At 49.2% G+C, this 21,446-nt stretch overlaps 1 protein-coding gene across 2 annotated transcripts in view; it reads right to left on the bottom strand.

Moving 5' to 3' along the window:
- The window catches only part of ITPR2 (inositol 1,4,5-trisphosphate receptor type 2), a 409,555-nt gene that overhangs the window by 146,357 nt on the left and 241,752 nt on the right, over positions 1-21,446 (bottom strand). For both annotated transcript variants that reach the window (XM_084764875.1, XM_084764876.1), the window contains exons 38-39: positions 2,938-3,046; positions 1,900-2,087 (exon numbers count right to left, since the gene is read on the bottom strand). In XM_084764875.1, coding sequence (XP_084621001.1) covers positions 1,900-2,087; positions 2,938-3,046 — 297 coding nt within the window. The remainder of the gene's footprint in view (positions 1-1,899; positions 2,088-2,937; positions 3,047-21,446) is intronic.

Below are 21,446 nucleotides of genomic sequence, written 5' to 3'. Positions count from 1 at the left end.
GGGCTAAAGCCAATTCTGAGAGGAGCCCCTGAGCTGAGTCCTCAAAGAGAAGAGAGCAGCAGGAGAAGTGACATACCTGAGGACAACAGAGAGAAAGGGCAGAGGAGGGGACAGAGGAGATGGGGCAGACAGCTGGAGGACGTGAAGAACCCGCACCAGGAGGAACTTCACAGTCGCCACCAGGGAGTGCGGCTTTACTGGGAGGGGAGATTTAAAACAGGGTGTGTGTAACACAGTGTTATTAAAAGTGTCACAGGAGACAACAGAGAGAATGTTAGAGGACAGGGAAAACGGAAACTGGGAAACAGCGGGGTACACTGAAAGGTGTGAGGGACCCGTGATGAAGGGCTGAGAAGCAGGGACTGAGGTGTTGAAGAGATGTCAGCGGAGCAGAAGCACCCAGGTTTGTATCAAGGGATGAGCACGGTGATCAACGCCACAGAAACACGGGACCCAGGGAGCGGCGCGCTGGCATTTAAGAGCGAAGCCTGCAGTTCTCCTGAGGCTAGCTGTCATCCTCCAGATAAGTGAGGACACACTCAGCATCCAAATGAGGATGAAGGCGATCCCCTTGGATGACCCTCTGTGATCCATGGAATTCTAGAAAGTGCAGTCGGGTGACTGTCACTAGAGATGCCAGCTCAAGGTCAGTGCCTACTGGTGCCACACCTGGTGCCTCCCTACTGCTCCTGCAGCCTTTGTTCCTCGAGTCTCCCTGCCACAGCCCCTGCCACAGCCCTCCCCCACGCCCCCCCCCACAGAGGGCTCTCAGCACAGCTCCTGCAGTTGAATGTGCGTGATGACAAGTTAAAGCAGGCAAGTTGAACCAGTCCCGACACTTACAGGGCTTCTGCCTGCCATGAGTGGGGCCAATGGGAATTTCCAGGCAGCTGGAGAAGTGCATTGTCTCTCCAGGCTCAGGCCAATGCAGAAAGATCAGGTTCCTGAGCAGTGAGCCAGCCGGAAAGCTCGGCAGTGCTCCAGAGCTCAGGCCCATGCAGCACACTGCTCAGGGCAGAGGATCTGAGGGAAACCTGGCAGAGGTCTGCAGGGACAGGAGTGCTAGCTGACAGGGTTAGATCCTTGGAGGTAGTGAGGGGGGGGGGGAAATGTCTGTCTGTCTGTCTGTCTGTCTCTGTGTGTGTGTGTGTGTGTGTGTGTGTGTGCGCATACACACACACACACACACACACACACACACACACACACACAGCACCTGAAACTGCTCACTAACTCCTGCTGCAGTGCACAGTGAGCTTCCAAGAATGTTCTGTTTGGAGTAAGTGGGAAGCCCTTTAATTTCAGCGGCAAATCGAGTAAATTTGTAAGGGAACTGTGATGTGGGGGGAAGTTTGTTTGTTTGGGGGGGGGGGTGCCAGCAAGTAGGAGCTAAAAGAATACTTTCCCTTGGTTTCTTCAATAAGCCAGTAAGAAACAGAATAGACTGTAAGAATCAGGGGTCAGAGAGGACAGAAGTCAGAGAGGACCAAAGCAATGGCCTATGGACATAAGAGGACCGCAGCACCCATGATCTCACGGTAGCTGGCGTGGCCAGCAAATGCCCCAGCACAGAATGAGAAGGATTGTGTGAGCCCTCAGCCCTGGCTGGGGGTCTACATATGTGACCTGGGGTCTGCGGCAAGGAGAATCAGTTTTCCTCAAGAGGGTGGCTCCCTCTGGGCAGCATAAATAACTGGTGTGCAGAGTTTGTTGGGATTGAGAGAGAGTGAGACAGAAAGTTGGGGTAGAGTAGGGAGAAGGGGTGGGCATGTGAAGACTTAGGGGGAAAAGTGGGGGGTAAATGCCAGAAAAATATACTGTATGAAATTCTCCGAAGCAGAAATATTCTTTTAAAAAACAGAAGTGACAACGGGAACACCGGGAATGACAGATAAGCACCTGGGTTTGTGTGTTTCCTCCTTCCAGCAATGCGATGCCAAGCAAGATGCCTTCGGAGAAAATCCTGTCATTCTTGGTGTTCACTATGACGTCGATGACAAGCTCGGATGCCCCTTCTTTATCCAGCAAACACTGGATGTCGGACACTGAAGTCCCCGTCTTATCTGAGTCCTGTCCAGAGAAGCCTCCTGTGGTCAGGGAGAAAAGGCAAATCACCCTTCATCACAGACACCAGTGTGATTGGCAAACAGTGTTTCCAAGTTCTCAAAGTGTAACAGCGTAGGATGCTGGGAAGTTTAGTTACAAATGTAAAAAGTCTATAAGAATGGACATCTTAACAAAATATCCGGCATGTGTAACTCAATGTTACTAAACGTTTCTCTTTTTTCTTTTTGTTTGTTTGATTGTTTGTTTGTTTGTTTTTCGAGACAGGGTTTCTCTGTGTAGCCTTGGCTATCCTGGACTCACTTTGTTGGCCAGGCTGGCCTGCCTCCGCCTCCCGAGTGCTGGGATTAGAGGCGTGTGCCACCACTCCCGGCTTAAACGTTTTTCTTAACAGGCTGTAAAGTGAGCTGCAGTGCTGGCTCGGCAGTTAAGAGCGCCAGCTGCTCCTGCAGAGGACCTGGGTTGGATTCCCAGCATGCACGCAGAGGCGCACAACCTTCTGTAGCTCCGGGGACACGATGCCCTCTTCTGACCTCCACAGGCACAAAGCACACATGTGGTGTACAGACATACAAGTGAGCGTTCTCACACACGTGCGTGAAATAAAAGCAAACCCTTATAAAAGTAACTCTACGTACAAAAGGCCTTTTGTCCTTAATGTATACACTGAGAAACAGTAACAACTGCAGTCACAGGGTAAAACCCACTCGAATGCTCTGCCCTATGGTTCCATGACTCCCCGACTACACGACAGTTTTCACTGGCACTTTAAGTGACTCTCTCACACCTGTGTCACTTGAGCAAGATCGAAGAGTAGCACGGTCATGAAGCTGTGCTGTGACACCCTGGACTGGGGACAATGTGAGGGCTCACCTCCCGCTTGTGCAGTCTTGGCATAGGCTCCTGACAGGGGTCCATTTGCACCAACGCTGTGGTCACCTTTGAAGTACCGATGCAGGAGGATTCTCCGTAATGTGCTTCCCTAGGAGAAAAGGAGAGCTGGCATCACTGCTTAAAGTCAAAGTAGAAAAGGTCTGCGTACCAAATGCATCTATACCTGATGTAAAAACGGGAGAAAACTTTATACCAAGTTAGTACTTTCTGAGGAAAATTGTAAATGTGCCCCAATGACAACAATCCATTCGCTTTCTATGATAGGTGGGTAGTGTGGTGGATGGCGTGGCTCCTGACATTCACTGTGGCAGTGTCCTTTTAAATACATGCTGGCTGGAGAGCTGTGGAGCTGGCTCAGAGCGTGAGGGAGCCTGAAAACCTGACTTCAACCCTGGGGTACACGGGGAGAAGAAGCTGAGTCCTACCAGCTGCCTTCTAGCTTCCACACCTGTGCTGTGACGTGCACACGTGCTCTCTCTCTCTCTCTCTCTCTCTCTCTCTCTCTCTCTCTCTCTCTCTCACACACACACACACACACACACACACACACGACAGACACACACACAGACACACAGACACACACCATAGATAGCATAAACTAGTTCAATATTTTCCTATATCTGGAAGCCAGCGATACGTCAGGAATAAGAGCACTTGAAGCGAAGCCCTAATGACCGAGTTCGACCCCTGGGACGCACATGGAGGAAGGGGAAAGCCGACTCCTACACACGTGTGCTGTGTCGTACACGTGACCCCTCCCCCATTCACCACACTAAATCAGTGTAACAGGTGCAAGTTTGCTCAATGGGAAAAGTGGGCGTCCTGGTGTGAAGCAGAATTCTAGTAGTGCCAGAAGTGATGGCCGACGCCCTGAGAGCTGACGAAGAAGCTTTGGAGGGGCTAAGATGTCCGACACCCCGAGAACTGACGAAGAGGCCTAGGAGGGGCTAAGATGGCCGATGCCCCGAGAGCTGACGAAGAGGCCTTGGAGGGGCTAAGATGGCCGACGCCCCGAGAGCTGACGAAGAGGCCTAGGAGGGGCTAAGATGGCCGACGCCCCGAGAGCTGACGAAGAGGCCTAGGAGGGGCTAAGATGGCCGACGCCCCGAGAGCTGATGAAGAGGCCTTGGAGGGGCTGAGCATGAGGACGTGAGAAAGGTCTGCACACACAGATGGCACTCCAAAAATTAGAATTGGTAAAATAAAGTGACTTACATTTAGACTCTACGACTCTCGAAGTTTATTGAAAAGAGAGTAGGCAAAGGACAGTGTATTTCTTTATAAATAGTATTTTTCCCAAAAAAAAAATCCTGCCTTCCACATTTTACTATAAGAAGAGGTGGTGGGTGGGAATGGGGGGAGAGGAAAAACATAAAATGCCACGTTTCTCTCATATAGGGAATCTATAATCAAATATATACACACACATATATATATATATATATATATATATATATATATATATATATATATATGTCACATGTGCCCATATGTGTGACATGAAAACAGATGGGGCTATTGTTGAGAGGGGCCTATGAGAGGAGGCAGGAGGAAAGGGGGAGCAGTGTGTGGGGGTATGAGCTAAGTAGTGGGGACTCACTCTTAAGACTTATAACGAAAAGGAGCAAGCTGAGCAAGGAGAAGTACAAAATGTATAATTTGAGGAATTCCCCCAGGAAGTGGAATGGATCTAAGTCCTGTGTTCAAGGACAGATTAAAGAAAAGCTGGATAAAGGAAGCGGTGACCTCACGGCAAAACCCCACTCACCTAAGCTTCCAATTTGTAAAGAGGAATTAAAGAGAAGTAAAAGGGATTTATAGAAAACTGGAAAAAAAAACTTTTAAAGAGTTTACAATCAGGTGTAGTGGTGTGCACCTTTCATCTCAGCACTTGGAAGGCAGAGGCCGGCGGGTCTCTGATTTTGAAGCCAGTTTGGTCTACAGAGTGAGTTCCAGGACAGCCAAGCTTAGTCAGTGAAGGGAACAATCAAACCTAGAAAGCTGCTGAAGATGTAACTGAAGCCTGGATTGCCTTGGAGACCCGTGATGGCATACAGGAAGACACAATGCTAGAGGAGGAACCAGTGCAAGACAGACAGGGTGGGGGAGAGGGAGAGGGAGAGAGAGACAGAGACAGAGACAGAGAGACAGAGAGAGACAAACAGAGAGAAGGGGAGAGGGAGAGAGACAGAGAGAGAGGGAGAGAGAGAGGGAGAGAGACAGAGAGAGGGAGAGGGAGGGAGGGAGGGAGGGAGAGGAGAGGAGAGAAGGAGGGAGAGGGGAAGATGGAGAGGGAGAGGGGGAGGAGGAGGGGGATGGGGGGGAGAGAGAGAGAGGGAGAGGGACAGGGAGAGAGAGAGAGGGAGGGAAATGGGAGGAGAGAGAGGGGGGATGTTGCAGTCAAAGACGCTGAAAGCAGTTGGAGAGCTGAAGAGCTGTCTGACATCATACAAGGAGATGCAGAATAATAAAGTGTTTTAAAACCCCACAGTAAGAATGCTGCTCTACACTAAATTAATGATCCTAGTGGCCTGGACTGTAAAGCCACCTCGGGCAGACAGCACGGGCTGGTGGCCCCGTAGCATGCAGAAGGCCCGTGATACATTTCCTGGCAAACAGCGTCTCACAGAATGGGGAAGAGACAGGAGAAGCCTCCTAGACTTGGGGACCACAGTGCCCTATATCAGCCAGGGAACATCACACAACCTCCCTCACCACCATGGGCCTCAGCCCTCAACCAGCAAATGAGAGTCACCGAGCCTCCTCCTGGGGTGTCTGCGGTAAGCACAGCTCCTAGCGTGGACTAAGGCTGTACAAAGTGGGCAGACCTGATGGCGTCCCTGCGCGGAGCTTACGCTGTTGGGCCCTTCCTTGGTTTATACCAAACTTCCCCACAGAAGTGGAAATTTTGTCTATGGAACTAAGAAGAGGGGAAAACAATGACCCAGCTGCTGCAAAGGCCTAACTTTTCCACCATGAACCACCGAGAGTGGACAATGGGAAAGTCAACCCAAAGCACGAACTTACATCACTACCAAAAATATACTCCCTGACTTCAAATAAAATTAAAAAAGATTCTATCTTGGTTTGCAGACCATTTTTCAGCTAAGACAGCCATTCCTGCTTAAGAGTGGTTGGTGGACTGGCACACCACAAGGACTAGCAGATGGCAAGTGCTTTGTCACATGGTGTCAATAATGTGTGATGTGCCCCTAAATCACTTTAAGTCAAATAAAATAATCATGGGATCTGTCAGCAAGCAGTTCCAGTGTCAGGCCTATTGAACCATTTCCGGGCTGTAACTGCCACAGCAGAAGTTGAGAAAGGAACCATTTTGAAAATAATTCTGCTTGGATGAGACATTTGACTTCTGTGCTGGGCCTTCAGAGCCTCAGTGACTTCCCTCCGTGGGCCTCGCACAGAAGGTGCTGGGTAGCAAGGACTGTCCTCTGCGGCCCCTCTGTGTCAGAGGCAATTCCAGGCCACAAGGCACTGCTCCCAGCCAGCATCTTCGTGGAAACACACTCCAGATGTGCAGACTGTTAGGGAGCCAAGAAAACTAGCAACCACCTTCTGAAATTACAGCAAAATATCTCCATAAAAAGACATCTCCGTGGCCAGAGAAGTCATGCTGACAGGATGTGAACACCCGGAAGACTGCCCAGTGCTTTGACTTCCTGACCACTCCCCGTTATGTTATGCTGAGTCCAGGGTTATCAGAAATCAAGCAACCCATGGACAGAATTGAGAAAGATAAGCACTTATCCTGGAAAAGGCTAACGGGTTTCCTCTGCTCTGAAAAGCACTGCCTTGGCTGCCTTCACAGACACGAACGGCTGTAAGGTGAGAGACCAAGGATGTTCCCGGGTGACCAATGCAAGGGTTCCCACGGGAGAAATCTAAGCAAGATTTTATGAAACAAACAGCTCCAAATGCTAGCATCATCAAACACTGACCCTTCAGGAGGCAAAGATGCTTAACTTGGGATTTTCCCTTAAAGATTACTGATCAGCTTGGGCAGATCCGGAAGCAGGAACTGCTTGCCGACAGCCACCAGCATCACATTTAACGCTAATCTTGGAAGGAGGTTACTGGTCCTTCAGAAGCCTTTTGACGTAAGCTGTGTCTCTGATTAAGAATGTTCTCCTTGGGAAAAATATAGAGGATAGGCAAGTAGGGGGATCCAGAGGGTCCTAGAAACCTACAAGAGGAACATTATGATGGGTAGATCTGAGCCCAGGGGTTCTGCTTAATCTAAGGCACAAACCAAGGACAAAACGTGCAGTCATCATCAAACCCCTACCCAGATCTAGCCAAGGGACAGAACATTCTCCACAGTTAAGTGGAGACTGGGGACTGACTTTCACAGGATCTCTGGTGCCCCATATTTGGCCATGTCCCTTTGTTGGGGAGGCCCAATGGCACTCGGAGGAAGGATAGTGGACTATCAAGAAGAAACTTGATACCCTAGCACCATATTCAGGGGGAGGAGGTCCCCCACAGCCACAGTCATAGGGAAGGGGGATTGGAGTGAAAGTGGGAGGGAGGGAGGAATGGGAGGATGCATGGGATGGGATAGAAAATGAGATATAATATGAATTATTTTAATTTTCAATAAAAATGTGTTATTAATTTAAAAAAAAGAATGTTCTCCTTGGAATGCCTGGGGGGGGGGGGTTGGTGCTAAGAAGAGGCATGGTGCTCATCTCCTGAATGGTACTGTATCAACTCTATCCTAGTGGAATTATACTGGGCCCACTGTTACAACCAACCACCACTGTGGGGAGCCCCAGGAGGAAGTAGGCTTCAGCTCTCATCACCCCCTAGTCAGGTCCACCCAACCTGCAGCCCAAGACACTCTAAACGCCACCCACCACAAAATTTTACACTTGTTCAAACACGTGGTGGCTTTTTTCAGCTTTTCTTGTTGTCATCCTCAACCATGAACTTCGTAAGTGGCAAGGCCACATCGCAGCACGTCTGCAGGGTGACCAGAGATCCTGGTCTCTTGCTGCTTCTGCTCAGCTTTATAAAAATGAGAAACTCAAGTTTCATTAACAGCCACTGTCTGTGTGGACAGCACATCAACGCCCACCCATGGTCACCTTGAAAAGCACAGGGCACCGAAGCAGTCCCACTGCTAATAAAAGCACGTGCCTGCAATTCTACACTCAGGAGGCAGAGGCAGGAGAACTGATGCAACTTCAGAGTCCAGCCTTGGCTACATGGAGAGTTCCAGGCCAGCCTGGGCTACACAGTGAGACACTGCCTAAAAATAAAATAGTCAAGAAGACACATAAATAAACAACAGAGGACTAGAACAGAAACATTTATTTCTGCACCACAAGGCAATACACGCCCAATCCCTTTTCCTCCCTCTCGTCCTCTCTTTTTGCTTTTATCACTTATAAAGACATTTATTACACGTCTACTCCATGACAAGGACTAGAAAAGAGACTCCCAACAACAGCATATGCCAGGAAAACACACACACAGCTGAGACATGAGGCTTTGCTCTTTTTCAGCAGAAGTAATTCTCACTAGTCCATCTGGTTCCATTTTCAAGACTCTGGTGTTTAAACTGCCTGCTGAAGTTGGCTACATGGTGACTTCATCAACCCCTCAGGTTCAGCAAATGCCCCAACCCCAGGCAACGAGGTGGCTGGGAAGGTGTGGAGGACACTGCAGTTGTAGCCTTTGGGTTACGACAGAAGCTCTAAGCATCTGATCTGCAGGAATGTCAAACCCACACAGCCTCCCTCTCTGTGGTCTTAAACTCGGGGTCTGCTCCTATCTGAGCGCAGGACTAGAGCAAGCTGTCACTGGCCAACCTTGAGAACCTGGCTGCTGCTGCTGCTGCTGCTGCTGCTGATGATGATGATGATGATGATGATAATGATGTTTAGTTTATTCAGTGAATGATGAATTTTCATCTGATTTTTAGGATAAAAAGATAAGCTGTACACACACTCTTTTTGCTTATTTGGTTGGTTGGTTGCTTTGCGGTTTTTCTGTTTGTGTGGGGGGTTAGTGTGTGTGTGTGTTTGTTTGTTTGTTTGTTTTTTGTTTTTTGTTTTTGTTTTTGGAGAAAGGGTTTCTCTGTGTTACCCTGGCTGTCCTGGACTGGCTTTGTAGACCAAGCTAGCCTCAGACTCACAGAGATCCTCCTGCCTGTGCCTCCTGAGTGCTGGGATTAAAGGTGCATGCCACCACCATCAGGCTGTGGTGGTGGTGGTGGTGGTGGTGGTGGTGGTGGTGGTGGTGGTTTGCCTTGGGGTTTTGCCACCATTGCCTGGCTATTTTGTTTTGCTTTGTTTTATTAATGAGAATCTTACATAGCCCAAACTGGCTTCAAAATTACTATGCAGCCAAACATCGGTCTCCTGATCCATCTGCTGGGATTACTGGCATGTGCCACGAGGTCTATACACGCAGGTGAGCTTTAAAGAATGCCTCCTTATTGAAGAAAAACTGCTAGATCCACACATCCCGAATCACTATGTCGTAAAGCGACTCTGAAGTAGATGTGGCCCCTGACGCCTGTAACCCCAGAGGTCTTCTGCAGACACCGATCTAACTACTATTTGTTGCTTGGGGAAGCGGGGGTGGGGGAGTGGGGGGCAGGGGAATGGAATCAAAGTTGTAAGCAAACCACGCCTTCTGCCCTCTAACCATCATTTCCCAGAAGTTTCTCCAGGGTTGCAGACAGACAGCAACGCCAGGATCCACCGCAGCCAATCAAGTTAAGACCCTCCTTCTGCTGAAGGACGGGAGGACTCTCCTCTTCAATGGACCCTGAACTCTCTTCTCCCAATACGACTGTCCTCACCTCAGGATTGCCTACCACCGAGACTGCCTACAGCGCCCCTGACCCTGAGACCCCCAAAGCTCTGGTCCTATTGCCAGAACCCCTACACTTGCAGAGCCATTCCTTATCTCTTGAGAGCTGCGATATGTCAGAATTAACCTTGGAAACCTCTGCCAGACACTGGCCAAGCAACCTTCAGCTACCCTGAGGCAGTGGTTCTCAACCCGTGGGGCACAACCGTGTTGGGCTGGACGACCCCTTCACAGGGGTTGCCTAAGGCCGTCAGAAAACACAGATAGTTGTGTCATGACAATAATAATAAGGACATTTTTATGAGTGGGGTCACAACACGAAAAGCTGGATTAAGGGGGTCGCAGCATTAGGAGTGTTGAGAGCCGCTACCCTGAGACCTGCTGAGATGGCGCTGCCCTCACGGTGAGTGTCCAGCCCGTTCCCCCCACTGTCATTCCAAACTCAATCACCCATATCCTGATAGCCAGGGAAACACAATTTCTAAAGATAAAGTGGGTTCGTCTGAACAAGCAGCTCCGGGAGGGAGAAGCTGCAGGCTTGCACATAGCCCCAGCAGTGGCGTTTAACTTCCTATCCACCAAAACTCCTATATAAACCCCAAGTACCCTCTTCCCTCTCCTTGAGAGAGCGTCGCCCCTCACTGTTTATTTTATCTGTGAGCCCAGGCTGGCCTCTGTTTCTTTAAGCTGCCTCAGAAATCTAGCAAAAGTGGCCAAAGCTGGAAATTCACGCACCGATGTGAAAAGCCCAGGGGTGACAGTCAAGCTTCTAAAGTAAGACTCCAAAGAGTATCCTGAGGTCCCAAATGACCCTGGGACATGGCAAGTCCCCTGGAGCGCAGGAGAATGCAGGCCCAGGGAGGGAACCAAGAAGGAGCTGGCGCTGACTCTTCCTTTTGAGCAAGGGGAAAGCCATAGCTGGCATCTTTAAAGGTTTGTTCTGAGTTTTCGAGCCATGACCAGGGAAGACCAGCTGGGAAGCACAGATCTGCTGGGGAGCCATCACTGCATGATCCCCCCATCTGTGTATTTAATATGCAGCCCATGTTTCCTACATGCAAGGGGACTATGAGGAGGGAGAATAGTTCCTTCTCACAGGACAGGGAACAGCACTTTGCTTTCTCATGCTAGTTCAAGAAAAGTCAGAATGACCAGGCGCGGTGGCGCACACCTGTAATCCCAGCACTCGGGAGGCAGAGGCAGGCAGATCTCTGCATTCGAGGGCAGCCTGGTCTACAACGTGAGTCTAGGACAGCTAAGAGAAACCCTGTCTCAAAAAACAAAAACAAAATGTCAGAATCGTCTTCTGGAGAGTTCCTCTCTGAACACTTAGCTTTCATGCAGGTATTACTTTTAGGACACCGATGGCCCGTCAAGGTGGCTTTAGAGAAACCGTGAATGTTCATCCTGTTGTCCCTCCCCGCCTGTTAAGAGCTCCCAGTGGCTGGCACAGTGGGCCTCCAGCTGCAGTTCCACACTCACTGGGAGCAGACTGGCTTGCTGGCCCTGCTCCGAGAGCTGGTGGGTATGGGGGTGAAGAGGTGGAGGCCCCAACCTCCACCCGCTTTTTGATCCCTCGTGTCTCCTGGAGGCTTCCTGGGGCACCGGCCCTGAGCGCCAGGCTGTGGTCTAAATGCACAGCCAAGATGGAATGCCTCGCTAGGCTATGAGAGGATCAGGAGAGCTACCTAAGAAAACAGAAGCTCACCCACATGCATGTACATGCCCTAACATACACACCACATCCACTTTAATCCACACATCCTAACACAGAGACACACACTCACATATGTACACACCACCACCACACATGTACCATCAATACCAACACTACTCACACACTGATAAACATGTGCACACATGACTCTGCCACCACCACATACACATACAAACACATATATAGACCACACCCCACACACACCTTATCACATACACATACCAACACATATATAGACCACACCCCACATACAGCCCATCACATGCACACATTACACACACATATTATGGATATACCAGACACACATCACACACACTCCATCACACACACACATGTTACACATACATACTACACACATACTGTTAGACACACACGGCACACACATCAATGAGAGACACCTCACCACACCCTACCCCTGGGAACAGCCTGTACTTCAAGTCCAGCAGCAGAGCAATACTTGAATAACCTGCCAATCCATGCGGGTGTTTGACAAAGGAAACAGGAAGCTAAGTCTTAATAAATTCAGATTAAATTTAGAATTTTTCGGGTAGAAGAGAAATAATTGTGGAGTCTGTGAAATGAAGAATTCTTAACTTCAGAGAAAGGTCTTGAGAGTTAAGAATGAACACCCACATGGCCCCACCCAGCCCCTCCACCTTGTGAGAGCCGGCTGAGCTGCATGCAAGGTCACACATGCAGTGGAACTGGCTTGGGGAGAGCAGCACAATTAATTGGCTCAGATCTGGGGTCAGCCGCGTGCTAGCTCATGGTCTCCAGAACCCCTCTCAGCTGTCCTGAGACCCACGTGTGGAGACCTGTGGGTTACAATATCCAAACCTCGGCGCTATTAAAGATTGGGGGTTGCGGATATGGCAGGTGTGATGATGCCTTTAGCTTATATATTAAGTTCTAAGCAGACAGATCTTGAACTTTTTAAATTAAAAATATTAATTTACGTGTTCACTTTACAGCTCAGTTGCAGCCCCCTCCCTCCCCGACACCCCAGCTCATCAAATCACATCAACACTGAACTGAGCACATATTCTTCCCCTGTGGCCTGGCAAGTCATTCTCGTCAAAAAGCAGGCAACGGAGTCCATGTCAGAGACATCCCCACCCCCCTTACTAGAGGACCACATGAAGCCTGAGCCGCCCATCACTACATCTGTGGGGGGGGGGGCGGCTAGGTCCAGACCATGCATGGTGCTTGGTTGGTGCTTCAGACTCCACAGGCCCCTCTGGGCCCTGGTTAGTCGGCTCTGTTGGTCTCCTTGTGGAGCTCCTGTCACTTTTAGGTCCTTTTATTGTCGCCCCCCCCCCCCCCAACGACACACACACTTTTCCACTAGACTCCCTACGCTTCACCCAGTGTTCGGCTGTGAGTCTCAAGCATGTTTCTAACCACTGCTGGCTGGAGCCTCTCAGAGGACAACTCCAATAGGCTCCTGTCCACAAGCATAACAGAGTATTGTTAATAGTGTCGGGTGGCTCTCTTCCATGGGGCGGGTCTTGGGTTGGGCCAGGCGTTGATTGGACCTCACTCTCTGCTCTCTCTTTTTCCCTGAACGTCTTGTCGACAGAGTAAGTTTTGATTCACTTTGCCTCAGGAAGTGATGTGGGCTACAGACATCAGGATGCCCCATGCCACAGAGACGGGCGTTATTCTAGCTGATGTGATGAACACTATGCTCCTTGAATTCCAGCCCAACCCTTCCCTGCCTCAAATTAAAGCCCTCTGACCTCAGCCTGAGTATTATGGGTATGAAATTTTGATGCTTTCCTACTCTAATTTGCTCATTAGCGCATATATTTCCCTGCTCATGTGAACAGCCCTGTACTCTCACTAGCTCCTAATTTGTGTTTTGTGTCAGAAGCATAATTTGTGAAGAGTCCCACAGCAAACACACAGACAGGGATTAGAAGGATGCCCATGTCATACGCCATGACAGAGACCTTAACTACCATGCCTGGAACAGGAACACCAGCATGCTAAGAACAGATGAGACCTTCTTTTATTTTGCTATGTATGTGACTATGGCATGCATGTGGGCTCACAGATGTGGGGGGCTCCTGTGCATGTACAGGTGCTTGTGTGTGAGCGTGCATGTGGAGGGCTGGGTTTGATGGTGGGTGTGAGCGTGCACGTGGAGGGCTGGGGTTCACACTGGCTGTGAGCGTGCATGTGGAGGGCTGGGGTTCACACTGGCTGTGAGCGTGCACGTGGAGGGCTGGGGTTCACACTGGCTGTGAGCATGCACGTGGAGGGCTGGGGTTCACACTGGCTGTGAGCGTGCATGTGGATGGCTGGGGTTCACACTGGCTGTGAGCGTGCATGTGGAGGGCTGGGGTTCACACTGGCTGTGAGCGTGCATGTGGAGGGCTGGGGTTCACACTGGCTGTGAGCGTGCACGTGGAGGGCTGGGGTTCACACTGGCTGTGAGCGTGCACGTGGAGGGCTGGGGTTCACACTGGCTGTGTCCCTCTACCACTCTCTCTCCCTATCTTCTATGTGAGGCAGGGTCTCTCTCGTTTTCGGTGACCTTGGCTAGCCAGCTGAGGCTGAGGAATCCACGCAGGCATTGCAGGCCTCCATGCCCACTCAGCTTTGCCATGAGCTCTGGGATCCAACACTTGCAGGAGTTTTATCCACCAAGCCTTGTCCCCAAGCCCGAAACTTTACTTTTAATGACAAGCAACAAGCAACGGGGTGCTGTGACCCCGTCAGCCCCATCAGTCACATGATCATCGCAGGCTTGTGAAATCAGCTTCTACGGTGTGTATGACTGTGTACAACAGACACTCCCACTCTGGCTGAGGATGCATGTGTGTGGAAAGGGTGATGCAGTAAGATCACACTGATGCGCACGGACAACGGCTGCACCCCGTATTTCATTGGCTCTCACACCTTTCCCTCAACATTTCAACATGTATGAGTTACAGGTCTCTTTAAAGTCAACGGTGTGTCAGAGATTCTGGCAGCCTTGTTTTTTTTGTTTTTTTTTAGCGACAGTAGAGTTTGAAGTACATTCTACTGAGTGAAGACACCGGCGTCCCTTGCTGAGGTGTTAGGGATGAACCCTGGGCCTCGCACACACTGGGCAAACTCTCTACTGCTGGGCTCCATGCCAGCCTGCAGGTGTCCAGCCCGGCATCACATCGCATCACATCATGTCTATGGCCCGTTTGGCTAATGCAAAGTAAGACAAAAATATACCGGGGACTTGAAGATTTACTCTTTTAGTCAAACAGTTTTTAGATACTTTCCTCTTCCTATGCTACATGGTCTACCTGATAATCCAATTCCCATACTCTTAAGTCTCTGATGCCATCTTCCCTGAATGGTGTTTGTGCTAAATTAGAAAATAAAATAAGATTGTGGGTAGGTGCAAGAGCTTCATTTACCTGAACGCTCAAGAGTAATGGAAAATAAATAAAAAGCATTTAACTAGCTTATGAAGCAGGCATTGCTTTCTCTTCTTAAACAATAAAACTGCCCCTCCATAGCACCTCGTATGCACGAGTACAACAATGCCACACAGAGTCAAGGACGTGGAGAAACTGTGACCCTCACAACCTACAGATCAGACACAAAATGGAGCAGCTATGTGAGAGAAAACATGTCACTGCTGCCATACATCAAGCAGAGCTGCGTTCGGACCCGGGCTCACACCCCTTAGCATATGACCAAGAAAAACAAGGACGTACCACAGAGCTGGCACACTTCCCATTTATAGTCCCTGGGCTCCAGAGGGCTGAGGCAGGGGGATCACAAGTTTGAGGCCAGCCTGAGCTACATTATGAAACTAGGTCTCAAAAAAGAATGCCCCACACACACACACACAAAGAAGCCTTGCCCGGGAATGTCCACAGCAGCACGCTCCTAACAGTCAGAGGGCAGAAGGACGTCCAGACGGTCATTGAGTGGTGAGGAGGGAGTGACATGTGGCACAAGCGCATGATAGGATGGCACAGAGTACGGAGCCGGGAGGATAACATGGCCACAACGAGAAGACAAACGTATAGAAAATGTCCTGAAGAGGAGACTCCACAGAGTCACATGAAACAGATACCTGGCTCCCAGGAGCTGGGGTGCAGAGACGGGGGAGCAGCTGCTGGGTGTACAGACTTCTTGGGAGGAAGAGAGAGCAAACTAACTACTGAATTACACATTTTACTTGGATATATTTATGATATGAGCATCTCAATAAAGCAGTTATAAAAATAAAAAATGCCAGGCGGTAGTGGTGCACGCCTTTAATCCCAGCACTCAGAGGCAGAGGCTGGTGGATTGCTATGACTTCGAGGCCAGCCTGGTCTACAACCCTGTCTCAAAAAACTAAAATAAATAAATAAATAAATAAATCCATTAGCTTGGCTAAGGAAAATCACTCTTGTTTCTTTTTCTTTTTTCTTTCTTCCTTTGTTCTTTTTTCTTTTCTTTCTTTTCTTTTCTTTCTTTCTTTCTTTCTTTTTTTTTTTTTTTTTGAGTTAAGGAAAATAATGTCACATCTGCCCACATTTTTGCTAAGCAGCTGAGCCGTGTTGATTTGTGACAAAGCCCTGCTCTGAGGAACATCTGGGCAGCATCTGCTTTAGAATGGCACACATCCTAAACATCACATCTGCTGCTAAAATGTGGTGAGACTCATACTGCTAATTAAATATGAAACCGCATGTGCCAATTAGGAAGCAGGCCCTTGTTAAAGCTGCCTAGTGTTTAAAGCACAGTAAACTGACAAGGATCTGGCACCGCCTGCATCCTGACCTGTGTGGGAAGACGGTCTGTGGCTCTGAATACAGGCTAGACAGTTTCCATGGAAACCTCACACAACTGGAAGAGAAACTTAAAATTATATACAACTTTGTGGAACTTGGGTTTTGCAAAAATATTTCTTTTAAATGTAAAAACAACAACAAAATCCCCCAAATAAGTCTCATCTCCCGTCCTTGAAGATCCCTACCTTTGTTTTACTGATAAGGAGATAAGGTTTGTGGGAGGCAAGAGAAACCTGGCCTCATGGTCAGGTGCAGCCCTCCAGGATTCACGTTAGAGAGAGAGAGACGTTGGAAGCAGGTCTTTCATCATAAGCTTAATGCAAACCTCAAGGGCTTAAAGATATTCAGCTTTTATTGAAACCAACAGCAGTGAATTATTCCAGCTAAGATTAACTAACCCTCCCACTGCTAACATGTGAGGATGTCCAATAAACAGGCACTGTAATTACACCCAGGCTCTTCCACCCACTATCCGCTTGCTCCTTCCCGTGAAACACAGCGACATGTCTTCCAGATGTGGTGTACAAGCCACAGTGCTCCATGCCAAGAGTCTCAGAATTACACAAAGCATGAGATGAACACGCGTGGCGTCTGTAAGAATGGAGACGCTCCCCTCAGCTCTGTGCTGGGGAGACCTGGCCACACACCTGTCGGATTACGTCTGAAACAAAGTCTGTAAGACTCATTTTTTACCCCAGGACTCAGGAAGCTGAGGCAAGGGGGTTATCGTGAGCTACAGACCAGCTTAGGCTACATGGTGTGTTCAAGCCTGAGCTACATAGCCAGACGCCGTAACAACAGTAACAAAAATGTTTAGAGGAGGAACAAAAAAAAGTCATGACATCAGCCTTTTCTATGTCCCCAAATGCACCACCAGACAATCCTATAACAGCAAAGGCGGTGAGCACACATGGGAAGGCAGTGGGACTCTTTGTACCCCACAGTCCAGGCATCATAAAGAGACCAGCAAAGGTGAGACAAACAAATCAAGGTTTTAATCGAATTAAATTAATAGTGAACTGGGTACCAAGACAGCATCACAGATGTCTGATGCTCACAGGAAGCCAACAATTTGCTTAGCAGCAAGAACCAACTGCACTGGGTATTCAGTGTGTATGCGAGCACGCATGAGTGCACATACATGCGTACATGTCTGTCTGTGCATTTATATGTGCAACACATGTGTACATATGTGCTCCTGCATGTGGAGGACAGGCTGGGATCATGTGTCTTCCTCAATCACTTCTCGGCTGCCCTGACTTGAGACAAGGCCTCTGATGGATCTGGAGCTAACTGGCCCAGGTGGGAGGGCTAGCTATCGAGCCCCGGGGAATGTCCTGTCTCTGCTCTCCCAGCACACGACACCACCACTGGCATTTTTATAGGTGCTGGGGATCCGAACTCAGGTCACTGTGCTTACAGGGGACACACTTCACTGACAGAGCCATCTTTTGAGTCCTGTATTGTGTTTTAATTTCATATGGAAAAAAGACAACTTTGGGGGAATTGGAAAATGTTCACAGGAAGGGCTGTGAGCAGAAATTGGTAAAAAAAAAAAAAAAAACCACACACACTCACACAGGCACAAACATGCGCACGTGTGCACACACGTGCATGCATGAACACATGTGCACACACACACACATGCACACACAGGCACACACACACATGTACACACAGGCACACAGGCACACAGGCACACACATACACACGCATGCACACAGTCACACACACACGTTCACACACACTCAATCTAGAAAAACATCTAGCAGAACAAACATGGCACTGAGCCCCCTGCCGCCAGCCTTCCCCGCTGTGGCCCGATGCCTCTCCAATGCCTCCATCCCTGCCTCACCTCTCCCTTTCTTTTCCCGAGCAGCCCTCCTGCTCCTCGGGGCCCTGCTTCTCAGAGGAAGAGGAGTTTCCCAACACCACCCATCATGGGGGGAGGGGAACAGCCATAGCAGCCATTGTTTTATCAGCCTTTAACCTCAGCTTAGATGTCAGTGTCCTGGAAGGTCACATGTCTTGCGGATCCCCTTTGTTAGCCTTGCCCCACCCTGTTCCACACCCACACAGCACTCTGACCTTCCCCTCAGGGATGGTTAAAGCAGGCAGTCCCTCCCTAAACACTTGGTTTGTGACTATTTTCTCACATTCAGTAATTTTTGGATAAGCATACACACATCTTATTTAATTTTTTTTCTATCTCCAAGCACTTCTAAACGCTTCCGTTTTCATGGTTCACAACAGCATCCTTTTCCAAGCTCAGTTCCTCGTTCCTCAGCCATCTGAAGAGCTGTGCTGGGCGCCCGTTCCCACACCTCTGTGACTCCCACACTGGGACCAGGCTCTGCTTACTTCTCTGCCTCACCTGCTGTCTGCCTCACTTTTCTTGCTTCAAGCCTCTGGGCACACAGACTTTACCGGTTGAGAGAGTCACTTCCAGGCTGCATCTTAAAGGTTCTGCTTACGTCAGAACAGATGCCAGTTGGTACACAGACACATTGCTGCTGGTCTGACCTCCGGGGAGAAAATAAGTGAGGGTTTTCCTCTCGGGAAACAGGGGTGTTACAAAGACCCACGGAACCACCAGATCTTCTTGCTCATAGGCTGCGTTTCTCAATAGGACAGAAAAAGACTCTCTGCTCTGCGGTAGGAGAAGCCCCAAGGCTGGTGCTAGACAACCACTTGTCAAATCCTTTCCCTTTCAAAGGAGACAGAAGGAAGCAAACTACATTTCTGGTCTTCAGCCCAGGCTGGTGGGACCACCACCACACCTGTGTGACCCTGAAGAAAGCAGGCAATGTCCTGTTATGCCAGGCTTTGTCTTCTCTGCTGTGGTTCCCTGAAAATACACAGAACAGCCTCAGACAGCACAGGGTGGACAGTGGAAGAGCAGAGGACCAGGCATCTGCACAGGAGCCTGTTAGGGAGAGCCTCCGCCTCAGAGCAGAGGGCCGCACATCCACACAGGATCCTGTTAGGGAGAGCCTCCGCCTCAGAGCAGAGGGCCGCGCATCCACACAGGATCCTGTTAGGGAGAGCCTCTGCCTCAGAGCAGAGGGCCACACATCCACACAGGAGCCTGTTAGGGAGAGCCTCTGCCTCAGAGCAGAGGGCCTCGCATCCACACAGGAGCCTGTTAGGGAGAGCCTCCGCCTCAGAGCAGAGGGCCTCACATCCACACAGGAGCCTGTTAGGGAGAGCCTCCACCTCAGAGCAGAGGGCCGCACATCCACACAGGAGCCTGTTAGGGAGAGCCTCTGCCTCAGAGCCTTTGTGTTTATTTGGGATTTCATCAGCCAGCAAGTACATTTCAGTTGGGTTCTTATGTTGTCAGTTTCATGGAAAAGGCTTCCAAGAAGCTGGAGTTTTTCAAAGGAAAAAGATACAAGAGAAAGAGGAAGGGAAGAAGGTGAGTGGGCTGGTGACTGGCTGGGTCGGGTTTGTGTCACTTGAGTCTCACACACAAATAACAAAGTGCCCACAGCTGCTCCCACTAATGAAGTGATTTATAAAAATATTTACTGCAGTCGTATTTCTAATCTTGAAAGAAATCCATACAAGAAGATATTTTGCTGTACTGGATCAATCAAGTCCCAGCCTGGCTCTCAGCGATGATAATTATCAGAATAAATTGTTATGGTTTTGTCTGAATGCCTGTTGCCTGGCACGTGCATCCTCCAGGACTGTCTGGAAACAACAGTACACTGGGCCATCTTGGGTCACTTATGTAACTATCATCTGAAAGCTGTCAGCCTCAGGAGTGGCTAGTGTATGCAACACATGTGCTGTGTGCAGCCCACCCACTATGAGCACCCTACCTACTATGTGTAGCCCACCTGCTGGGTGCAGTTCACCTGCTGTGTATAGCCCACCCGCTGGGTGCAGCCCACCTGCTATGAACAGCCCACCCACCTGCTGTGCATCCCACTCACCATGAGCAGCCTACCTACTGTGTGCAGCCCATCCATTAGGTGCAGCCTACCTACCGGGTGCAGCCCATCTGCTGTGTAGCCTACCTACTGTGTGCCAGCCTACCTGCTGTGTGTCGCCTACTATTGAAGCCTAGGCTCCATCTCGTCTGTTTCTTCTGGCTGCTGAGAACTGTTTTAACATGAAAACTAATGTTAAAGCAACTTAGTCACAACTTCTTTAAATATGGTTATTGAGACAATATAACAAAGAATAAGGTGCAATGAATAATTAGAATTAAGTTTCCTCTGCTTTTATTGGTTAACACTATGATTCATGGAGGTGGAGCAATGGCTCAATGGCTGAAAGTGTGGGTTTATCTTCTAGAGGACCAGAGTTTGGTCCCAGCACCCACATCCATAACTCAACACAATGTCCATAACTCCAGTCCCAGGGACTCTCACACCTTCTTCTGGCCTCCCTGGGCACTGCATGCACATGCAAGCAAAACACCTATACACATGAAATACTAATCAATAAATCTCTTTTAAATGATGCCATCATCACACCTAAAGGAATATCATTATGCAGAACAGAAACAAAGCAAAATAACTCCACAAAAAATGAAATTCAGAAAGAGATTATAAAAGCAGCATGAAATTACAATAATTGTTTTTTCAGAAATTAATAAATAATTAGCAACATAAATAAGTTAGAAATTACAGAAAGCTGAGGGATACATAAACACAAAACAAAGTAGGAGAGTCCTCCAGAGTTAAATGAGAACATGAAAGAAAAAGAAGCCGATGAATCGGAGATCCGAGACAGGAACTCAAGGCAAGGACAGGAAGACCAGCAGGAAGGACAAAGCACACAGACCTTCCAAAGCTGAGGGAGACATGGAGACACACCCCTGACCCCTGACCCATGACCCCTGACCCTTGATCCCTGATCCCCTGACCCCTGACCCCTGATAACCAACAGAGGGAGACGTGGAGACACATCCCTGACCACTAACCCCTGACCCCTGATAACCAACAGAGGGAGACGTGGAGACACATCCCTGACCACTGACCCCTGACCTCTGATAACCAATAGAGGGAGACGTGGAGACACATCCCTGATCCCCTGACCCCTGACCCCTGACAACCAACAGAGGGAGACGTGGAGACACACCATTGACCCCTGACAGACAACAGACAACTGTGAACTGGGTTTTAAAGTTGAAAACAAGAACC

This window comes from Acomys minous, assembly GCF_964271855.1.
Source record: "Acomys minous genome assembly, chromosome: 17".
Lineage (NCBI taxonomy): Eukaryota > Metazoa > Chordata > Mammalia > Rodentia > Muridae > Acomys > Acomys minous.
This window is presented reverse-complemented; position numbering and strand designations above follow the sequence as displayed.